This window comes from Akebia trifoliata, unplaced genomic scaffold, assembly GCF_017979445.1.
Source record: "Akebia trifoliata isolate Shusen 1 unplaced genomic scaffold, ASM1797944v1 Contig01140, whole genome shotgun sequence".
In the NCBI taxonomy this organism is placed as follows: Eukaryota; Viridiplantae; Streptophyta; class Magnoliopsida; order Ranunculales; family Lardizabalaceae; genus Akebia; species Akebia trifoliata.
In genome coordinates this window covers 1-11,244 of record NW_028237530.1, presented here as the reverse complement: position 1 = coordinate 11,244, position 11,244 = coordinate 1, and the positions used below count along the sequence as shown (strand labels likewise).

The 11,244-nt window shown below is 33.9% G+C and overlaps 2 protein-coding genes across 3 annotated transcripts; one reads left to right on the top strand and one right to left on the bottom strand.

Moving 5' to 3' along the window:
- The first annotated feature begins 2,652 nt into the window (after positions 1-2,652).
- On the top strand, positions 2,653-5,563 carry LOC147380660 (pectinesterase-like). 2 transcript variants are annotated; one of them, XM_086431398.1, is made up of 3 exons: positions 2,653-3,237; positions 4,087-4,766; positions 4,867-5,562. In XM_086431398.1, exons 1-3 carry the CDS (start codon positions 2,736-2,738, stop codon positions 4,873-4,875), a joined length of 1,191 nt encoding a protein of 396 aa, XP_086287524.1. In that variant the 5' UTR covers positions 2,653-2,735; the 3' UTR covers positions 4,876-5,562. The 2 variants fall into 2 exon arrangements, with proteins under 2 accessions (XP_086287524.1, XP_086287522.1); XM_086431396.1 differs by having other exon boundaries at positions 4,087-5,563.
- Positions 5,564-6,127: 564 nt separating this feature from the next.
- LOC147380659 (pectinesterase inhibitor-like) lies at positions 6,128-6,688 on the bottom strand. The gene has a single exon (XM_086431399.1). The coding sequence runs from the start codon at positions 6,686-6,688 to the stop codon at positions 6,128-6,130; it is 561 nt and encodes a 186-aa protein (XP_086287525.1).
- Positions 6,689-11,244: the final 4,556 nt, after the last annotated feature.

Sequence of the window (11,244 nt, the reverse complement as noted above, 5' to 3'; positions counted from 1 at the left end):
TCATATTTCCAAATCGGGTTGACTAAATCGTGGTTCAAAGTTCAATGAGTTGAGTGGACACAGTGGATTGGGTAAACTCAATGACTGAGTTGACTCGTTTAAAGGAGCCAACTCGGTCTTTAAGTCAACCCAAACACTGAGTTGAGTCACTTGACCTAGTCAACATCGTTAACCGAGTTGACTTGATGAATTGAGCCGACTCAGTCTTTGAGTCAACTTGATCTACTGAGTTTACTCGTTTGACCGAGTCAACTCGGACAACTCAGTGGAGAGAAATTGAGTTTCTCTTCTCTTCTCTCCACTTCTCTCAATCCAAACATGGCAGGAAACCATCTTTATCACCTTGTCGCCAATGTTGTTTGAAGTTAGAAAAATCAAGACGAGTAGGGAAAAATAGACAACATGATACTATGTTATTAGCAAGCAAGAAAAGGAAATAAGAAAGTTAGAAAAAGATTTAAAAAAGAAAAAAGAAAAGAACTACATTGATCGTCTGATGAGTTTGATTGCATCATCTCCCAGTATGTCTTGTGCATGGGATAATTAGCCATTAGTACCCTCACAAAATCATTTCTCAATGGGTGGGTCCATAGAAAAGATACAGAATCAAGAGATGTGAGCAACAATTTGCCATCTAAGGCAGATGTGAGACCCACTAATAAGCAGTTCAGGCTCAAATGCCATTGATCAATTCCAAGGTAGATACTTAGAATATATACAATTACCACATATTGTTAGGGCCAATCAGAAAAAAAAAAAAAGTCATTGTTTGTGCATATTTGTACATCAAACTTGTTTTGAAAAAGTGTGGAGGTTGGTACATTGAATCAGAAGTGAGACCAATTATATTGATACAATTATGGTATAAGAAGTGTTGGGTTAATAAATTGAGGATAGTAGAGAAAAAGATGTAGGGATGGATGGATGGAAAGACTAGAACATATAAGAGGAAATTACTAACTAGAATAAAACAAAATGTTTAGAAAATAATCAAATTAGCATATATATTTTAAATTAATAAAATTTTGTTTGTCGAATTAAAATAGGAGAATCATTTGATGTCAATTAACAATAGGGAATTACAAATTTACAATACTTGTTATACTGAATATTCTAGTTGAAGAACTTAAGAATGTGAGAAAGACTAAAAAGAATGTGAAAGAGAAGGGGGATGGTGAAAGTATATATGATAATGTGAATTCACTTCACCATGCATGACTTAATTTAATTGATCCGAAATATTTTAAGTTAAGTCTTTGTTTGTTGTCATTGTTGTTGTAGTAGACGTAAGTAGTGTTTTATTTTTAAGTAATAGATAAATAAACTGAAAAGTCTTAGAAATTCGAGAAAAAAATGTAGATAAGGATAATGGAGCAATCCATGCATGACATGGATCCCACATTGATTCAACCTTAAAGCTAATTGTCATTGTTGTACTACTTGATTTGGAAAAGAAACAAAGTCTTAATAGGTGGTCCACGGCCCTAATATTCCTATGATTGGATGGATCAAACATTAATGTGTTGTTAGTGGGTCTGTTTACAGAACATGAAGTGAGATTTTTTTTGGCATAAAGCATACCAGGAAGAAAGTAATGTTTTCTCTGGGTGATAAATAAGTATAGTTACATTGTTAGGTGGTCCACCTAAAGGTCATTGTCATTCTGGTAATGAGACATTTTGTTTGAAGACTATATTGTTTATTCACCTTTTATAACAATAAAATTGTGTTTCAAATTAAAGTACATGGACTTTAGTGTTAACTATTTGTGTAAAATTTCAGTCTCAAAATACATTTTAATACCAGGGGGATTGCACTTGTGATGATCAAGTTGCTTTGAAAAACTCTGTCCCATTTGTTAGTCAGGGTGCCAGGTTTACATATATAGAGATTCATCATCCTACCTACCACTCAAAGTCACATGGTCTCAAATGTTGCCCATACAACAGTTATATAACTATTGTAAGTGTAACCAACATGTTAATTCCAAAAAAATCATGCTTTTGACTTAAAAACAGAAGGTTTAGATAATTGCAGACATTACAAAGATGAAGCATGATTTGGATCATCTTCTAATGCAAAGATAAAAATTTTTGCACCAAAGCTGCTCATCACTTCAGCCAACTATGTTTGCCTACCAATTGAAAGCATTGTTCTAAAACAAAAGGACTCATCTGGAATGTTCATCAAGTTGAGTTAACTCTAAAAAGTCATGAGTAGACATGGATGAGTTCTCTTTTTTAATTTGTGGGGGCTGTTCTTATTTAACCCGGGAGATTCGAATTAGCTCACCCCATAGTATTTCTCTCAAGACGAAAGAAAAGAAAAAAGACAATCTGTCTTTTATTTATTTATTTATAAATATTTAAAATATATATAAATTTTTTTTTTGGCTCTCTTTTTAAATATTCTACATGACTAAATAACTCGGTGCACTTTTAAGCTAGCCTAGCTGATTTGGTTCCATCAAGTTTGAGGGTTGGGTCACCTCAAAATCCAATCATGTGAAGTCAACCTGGCTAAGTTTGGTGTCGACTCAACGGGTTTTAAATGATGACTCAAAACTCCCAATTTGAGAAAAAAAAAAAAAAAAAAAAAAAAAAAAAACCAAAACCAAAACCAATAAACCAATCAATTATTTCAATGGGCTGCCAGCTCATAAAGAAAATTTGCAAATTACTATAAATTAGCCACTATGGCTAATGGCTGGTGATATGTAGCTCAAGTAAAGAACAATGGCTGACATACCTTCTTCATCAGCAACACAACCAGAAGCATCAAACCCAGTTCATGCACAACCAGAAGCATCAAACCCGGTTCAAGCACCTCCAAATGCCTTGAATATTGAGGCAAACCGTCTAAATCCTACCGCTATTCTTGAGGAACTAAGGTTGTGGGCAATAGACAGAATACCGAGGTTGTTAATGTTAATTTTCATTCTGTTTCTTGGTTATTATACTGTGTACAATTTCGTGCGACCCAAGTACCATGGCAAACACAAGTTCAAGTGCAAGCCAGATTCAATTGTCGCACTTGATGGCAGTGGTAACTTCACGTCAGTGTCTAGTGCTGTGGCTGCCGCACCAAACAACAGCAATAAGAAGCATTGTATCTTCATTAAGTCAGGCATCTACGGAGAAAATGTGGTGATTGGTCAAACTAAAACAAATATTGTTTTTATGGGAGAAGGAATGAACAAGACGGTGATCACATCTGATCGAGATAATGCAACAGTCAGTAAGTTCCTGTCTTTATGTATTTTATCTTGTTTAATTTGCTGGTATATTTCAACATAATAGTTATTAGTACATATTATTCAGATTAAGATGATTAAAAACTTTTCTTAACATCACTGTGGTTTTGTGTAATAATTTCTGAAACATTGGAGATATAATGTAACTTTGACTTGTCCATAGAAGCCTAGTGTGTGTGTGTGTGTGTTCTAAATTCTCTCTTTGCCAAAAAAAAAACAAAAAAAATCATTTGGAAAGTGAGATTCCTGGAAGCAGAGCCTTTTTAATTTTTTTATTAAATTTCCGGTAAATATTTACAGATATGGAGCATAATTAGTCACGCAAACAAAAATTTTAATGATCTAACACGGAACTTAAAAAGAGGAAGTCGAGTGAAAATTAATAACCAATTATTTTTATAAATGTTGTAAAATCTTAATATTTGAACTAAGTACTGGATGTAAGGTATGAGGCTACTCATGTACATGTACATGTACATTCAGAATTTTTTTATTATTCAATTTAGAAAATTGATTTATATTTATTTGAGTTTTCTATTTCTTTAAGAATATACTATTGTGTCAGGAGAGATCAATCTCTAGGCGTCATATATTAGATTATTTGAGTACTAGTTCATATTGCAATATCTTCTATCAAATTGTGGGACAGAACCTTGTATACAATTAGTGATCAATAATCCTTGGAATTAAGTTGTATATCCATTATCTTCCTCGTTTATTTATGTTCAAGTCGAGCATATTTTTCTGTTTCACCTAAAGTACGAGTTTTTTACATAATTTTTTCAAATTATATTGATCTTTCTAATAAGAAGTATCTTTTGTTTATTCTACAGAGGTCTTTGCAAAGGGATTCATGGCTATATATTTGACTATGGAAAACTCCGCTGGAGCATACAGAGAAAATGCCGTGGCATTTCTTAGTTTTTCTGACCAGTCTGTGCTTTATTGGTGTATCTTTCGTGGGTACCAGTACACTTTGAGTCTGGCTTGGGGGAAACAATTCTTCAAGGATTGCACAATATCTGGGACGTTCGATTTCATATTTGGAGATGCAACGGTAGTGTTCCAGAATTGCAATGTGTATGTGAGAAATCCCCTCCCCACGACCAGCAATGTGATCACCGCACAAGGAGGAATACAACTTAAGAAGGGTACCGGATTTATATTCCATTACTGCATAATAGATACTGCCCCGGATTCCCTTCAATCGTTAGGTACTACATACTTGGGTTCACCCTTAGGAGTTCACTGTACCATTGTTATAATGCAGTCCTTCTTGGGTGGGTTAATAAATCTGGCTGGGTGGGTTCCTTATAATGGAACTATAACAGCAAATACAATTACTTACGGTGAATTTAACAACTCTGGGCCAGGAGCAATTACAATAAACCGTATTCCATCAGAAGAATTTAGAATATTAAGTATATCTGAAGCAAAGATGTACACAGTAGGAGCTTTTATCAATAAGGATGACTGGTTGTCAACGACTGGAGTACCTTACTTGGCAGGATTGGTGAGACATTTTTTTACTTTTATTTCTAGACTTAAACATAAACATTGGTGTTGGTCCTCTCTGATGGATCATTGTTGCTGTTTTTTTTTTTTTTTAATAGTCTCGGTGACATATGTCCTGCACTGCCAGCTGAGGAAATTCAGGCAACCTTGATCATGCTTTGGGTGATGATTTTTTTTTTTTAATTATTAGTATAAACAAATTATATAAATTTACAGATTTTTAGTATAATAACTGACATAATATGAAAGTTTTCCAAAAAAGAAGGGATAACTCCAATGGTGATTGGAGCTTGCAAACATGCAGTGGCTTTGAGGATGCAACAAAGCTTCAAGGACTCCAAACCTCATTAAGTTAATTTTATGTCAAGGATGTATGTAATACTTTTCTTACGTGTATGTCTGACAGTGAGATTTTAGGAGTTTTACTCATTCAATAGTGGTTAGAAATTTCTTTTAGACAGAAGTGAAAGGTCCCGCAGAGCAATTGTAATACATTAGTCTCAGGTATCTTATCTTGCCTGTAACATCAATACTCTATTGTAAGTAATTATGTGAGTTGCTCACAAGAGAACAACCCACGGATTAGCTCCTCAATTTCAAGAATTCTTTTACCTTATTTATATATATATTATACAATTTCTTTTTCTCTGGTATCACACCAACACTATCCACTTGTCCAACTAATTTGGATATCTAACCATTCTAAATTCTAACCATAATGAGATGAATACCAATAATTTTACACAAACTGGTTGTGCTTTTTCATAGAGATTTTCACCCGAATCAAAACAAACATTTGATGATGCAACTCAACAAAATAAGACTAGTAAATTTTCTAGCGGCACTGCAAAAAATTGTGTATCCTAAATTTTAGAGAGAAGGAAGGTTCGTGCTCTACATGAAATCCTATAGAGGATAGTAGTACGTTAAAGCGTATCGACCTTCAACAAAATCCATATACATGGTATTGGTGGCTGTTCTTGATCTTACCGTTCCTTGATTCCAGAACTATAACATGCAGAAGAATTGGTTTATATTGACCCTTGATGGTTGCATAGAAGAAAAACCGACAATAGAGTAGTGATAATTTGGTCCTTTGATGGTAAACTTTGTTATAGGTTCAAATTTTATTCTCGAGGACCAAATTTTTGATGCTGCATCGATTATCCAACTTAATAATACCAATTAAAATAGTTCCAACAAATTGAATTGGGGTTCGACCAATTCGAAAAATTTCAAGGACCCCCGAGGTTAGTGAGACACAGAGCTCACAGTACCAATCTAGATCATAAAAGCATACCACATATTATTTTTTCTTTATTTTATTATATAGTCACCAATTAAAATTACTTTACATTTTTATTTGGGTCTCGCAATTTGAGATGAAATAGTAATCATGAGATCAGTAAGAACATCCACAACCCGACTCTTCTGAGTTAATGTGGGTTCAATTGGTGGTGGCGCTTTTAGCAAATTCAAGCAATGAATGACGGTATTTCTAGCACCTCCGGCGCAAAAGTTTACTCCATCGTAATTATGCTCAGTGAAACGGTCCGCAGCAGTGTTTAGAAGTCCTACAATACCATTGTAATCATCGGAACAAATTCCGAGGCGCCTCTTTTGTTCAGGGTTGGTGGTATTCCGAAGCACGGAAGAGATATAATTATTATTTTCTGTAGCAGTGGCCAATCCTAAATTGATAGAGACACTTAGGAGGCCTTGAAGGTCTGCTGTATTCGTACGAGGATCGGAACTCAAAATGTTGACACATAAATTGGGATCGTCGGTTTTAGAGCAAAGCTGCTTAAGCAAGACCTTGGTAATCTTCACAGACACCTTTGCAAAGGATGGGTCAAAGAAAACAAACAACAGAGAAAAACAAACGAGTATGTAAGAACTATGAAGGAGATAAGGGGCCATTCTTTGCGTTGTTGTTGCCATGGAGCTACACAAACACATATATAAGATACTCTTTTACAATTGTTATGATGGAAATATTTGGTGAGATTGTTTCGAGATTACGAAGATCTTTGCAGAGGGGACTCTCATTCTATACATGCCAAGTTTAGCTTCAACATTTATTATTTGACTTAAATCACAGATTTCCAAGATAAAAAATTGTATTAATCCACAAAATAATATCCATTTATGTGAGATATGCGAATAAAATGTAATAGTTGTTAGCTATAAATTATAATATAATTTCATATCTTTGTGTGTTTTTATTTGACTTAAATCACAGATTTCCTAGAGATTTCTTAGATATCACGTAGAAAAAACTACACCTAATCCGCAAAAAAAATTTCCATTAATGTGCAAGAGGTAAATAATTGTAATAGGTGTTGGCTATAAGTTATAATGGATTTTCATATCTCGGTGTGTTGTTTTTATACGATGAGTGGATTTATTTTTACCCAATTTTGACATCTTGCATGGGCTTTATTAAGAAAAAAGTCCAATTGGATCTTGTTGTTCGATGTAGATTATGATAAAATAAAGAACAAAATATGACCTTGGCAAGCAAGGATTGATCCACAGACACAACGTTGATCCGGTATTTGTTTTACTTCAAATTCAATTCAAATTTATGTAATTGATTAAAAACAATTTTCGAGACAAAATTATATAAAACAAAACATTAAAAAAAAAGATTTAAAATACTATGAAGAGGTGTAGATCTGTCTGATCTACCATTGCAAGTTCTTTTAACAATTTTAGATATCTTCTATTTATCTCAAACCACTAAACAAAACTAATGTTTTTCGATCGAAATATCTATTAGTTATATTATGAAAAAATTCCAAAAATATGTGATCAATGATTAAGTGAAAATTATAAGAGAAATGTTGAAGGTTCTTTGCAAAGCATAATTTATCTTGAGCAGATCAAAGTATAAACCATCAAAACAGTTAGAACAATCAACATTCCAACCAATAATTTGTACTTAAGAAATTTCACAATAAGTAATAGACCATAGTCCTGAGAACAGTAAAAATAAGTTAACAGAATCTTTTTTAGGCTCCCTCAACTGATCTAATCGAGAGTTTAGCCAATAGTCATCGCAAGAACAATAAATACAAAAATGATAACAGTAAAGTGAGAGAGTCGAAATGAAAGAAAAGAAAATCTTCTTTATTACTCTTGAATTCTGAAATCGACAAAGTGTTTTTAATTACAAGTTCATCTTCTGAAGAAAGACAAAAACAAAAAATAATAAATAAAGCTCTTAAAATTCTAGATATCTCTAATTCTGGTCTGGTCTCCTATTTATAGAGACTGGATTAGGGTTTCTAGGGTTTGGAAATCTTCCGTAATTATAATAATTCAAAAATCGTAATTCAATACGAATGAGCTTCAACCGCCAATCTTCTGCACAAAGTTCAAGACTTGACTCACTGACATCACCACGCTGCGCCGCGGTCAACGTAGGCCCAATGGACTTGGGTCTTGATCAATTAACTTCTTTCGGATCCTTGACCTCATTGACTTTTTCGAATTTTCTGAATTATTTTAAAAAATTTATGATCTTTTCCTGTGACACGAAAATAATAGTAATTAGTTTCAATATACATTATTTTATAAAAATCAATGATACATATTGACTAACAATGCATTATGTCTAATAAGGGGATTTAGTATGCAATTTTTCCATAAAATTTAAGAAATAAGAATTTAGAAACCACTTTTAGACCCTAATCACTTGTTCTTTTTTATTTATTTATTATCATGGGTATCGGCACCCTTTAGGTGAGACTAATCCCACAATCACACGCACCACCCCCTCGAAGAGTCCTACGTGCAACTGGTTGAGTCGAGGGTCGACCAGAGGCTAGAGGGTGGCCCAAAGGAAATCATTGGTTCGTGGGGTTTCAAACACTTCACTTACCCTTCTTGAGGAGCTTGTCAAGGCTCAGTTAGCCACTAGGCCCTTGGGGTTAAGTCCAATTGGATCTTATTATCTGTAGTATGGTCATGATTTAAGTCTTAAATAAACCATATAACTGTAAAGGAATAAATAATGTCCAAAAATAAGCTTCTTGAATTTTATTTTTTTACTCATCGTTTTGCTCCTATTATCTTAATCTCATGTTGCTCGAGGAAAATTCATAAAGTTTTTAAATGAGAACTCTCTTAGTGTTAGTTAAAGTTGTAGTATACCAAAGACTAATAATTAAATCACACAGAAACGCATACGGTACTGCGCCTAGATTTAGATGTAGTTTAGATTTTACGTTGAAAATCTTGTACTTCAAAGACTTTGATAAGTTGTCCAACTCAAGTTCTCCATTTTGTAGCAGTGTGGCATTCATGGGACCATTGGCTTATAAATATTTGGCTCACTTTTAGCATACCGGAGAACCAAAACTTTGTTTTGTAAATAATTTCTATACTTTGTAGGAAACATTTCAAAAGATAAATAAATTAAGATAAAATTGATTGAAATGGTCTGTAGACATTCTGTGAAGGCTGATTGCAACTTCAAATAGAAGCAATTATTCTATAAAGAGGGTATGAAGTAGTGAGAGGAAGGGCCACGAGAATGTTAATTTAGATGATGAAAAAGGATCTAATTACACTTTAAATAACAAAATATGTGACTTTGAGCATAAGTGAAGGGAGGAACATGATTCGTTTAGTTGATTCCAAATAATTCACATAGTCCCTTCGGCCATTTAAAAATCATGGAAAGAGACTGTTTGTGCGTTCGTGTGATCAAGCTTTTTTATTTTAGTAAGTTCCATTTTAATATATTTTGTTGAATGAGAAGTGGGCGTGTATACTTGAGCCAAATCGACATTAATTAGATCAGGAAAAGCACACCAGCATATGTAACACATTCTATTATAATTTCTAGCCACCTATTACATTTTATTTGCATCTCACACATGAGATGAAGTGCCAAAGAATAGAGAAAAAAAAAAGTCATAATCTAATGAGCGATTAGTTCACTACGTGAAAATTAGAAAATTCGACAAAAAAATTTGACGGGTCAAGACCCACGAATTTTAGAAACTGAAATTTGACAGTCTAGGACCGTCAAAATTTTTGATGCTCCAAGATTTGATGGCTTAAAGCTGTCGAATTTCTCTTATCCTTTATTAATTTAACAGTTTCGACCTGACGAAAAAAAAAAAATTTTAACAATGAAAAATTCGACACCAATTTAACCTCTTGGTTCGTCAAATTTAGGCTTTTTTTTCACATTGTGGTTGCCCTGCAAATACCACAATGACATCAATAAGAACAATCACAATATGAATCCTTTGTGTTGATGGAGATTCAACTATTGGTGGTGATTTTAGTGTATCCATAAATTTAACAAAAATATTTCCAAGCATTAATTGTTGTAATTATGTTCTTTGAAGCTAATTGCAGCTAAGTTAAGACTTGCAATAACACTTACATAATTATCCGAACAAAGAGTGAGATGCTCCTCAAAGCACAACTGGTTAACTAGGGCCTTGGTAAGTTTCACAAACACACTTGCAGAGGATGGGTTTATGAAGAGAAACAGTAAGGAAAGAGAACCAACACTACTGGAGAAAGGGGAAATAATTGTGACTTTTAGTGACGGTTAGATTTTGACCATCGTTATAGAGTAATTTAAGACGCGCCTCACTGAATCACTCTCTCCGTCTCTCTTCTCAAACTCGAAAAATCACTCTGGTTTCACTCTCTCACTGAATCACTCTTTGTCTTTGGTCTCAAAGAGAAATAGTTGTGACTTTTATGTGAGATCTCTCGTCTCAAATTCTCAAACTCGATAACTACTCTGATCTCACTCTCTTACGGAATCACTCTCTCTGTCTCTCACTGAATCGTCTCTCTCTCTCTCTCTCTCTCTCTCTTTCTCTTTCTCATCTCAAAATCGATTTACGCTGATCTCTGTCTCTCAAACAGGCGAGGGTTCAATTTTAACAGATCTGATTCGATCTCGACCTCCTGAAATTTGAGAAATAGACTTCTTTCAAAAGAAAATGTATGTTTTCCTGCATATTTTTTTTATTTTCTCTCCAATTGATTACCTTATTGGAAATATTAGAATAGATAGTTAGTTCTAGTTTGATTTATATAAATTTATTTCTGTTATGCTTTCTGTATAAGGGCATTTATGTCCATTTCCTTCTTATGGGTTATAAATATATTTCAAGCTCTATTTATGAGACTTGATATTTTCTCTTCTAAAATTCTTCTTTGTATCAGAGCTAGAAAGAAAAAACCTAACTCTGTTCCGCCTCCTCCCTACTTACTTCACTCAGCTTCATCTGGATTTTCTCCCCTTCGGGGGTTTCTTTTTTTTTTTTTGATTCTTGTCTTCTCAATCGCATGTTGCGATAGAGACTTTACTAACCCTTCACATGCTGCAATAGAGATTTGCACTGTGATTAATATTTTTTTTTGTACCCTACGCTAGGGTTTCTTTCGGCAGTCAGCCCACACATTTCTTCAACAGATCAGAATCTGACCTGCGATCA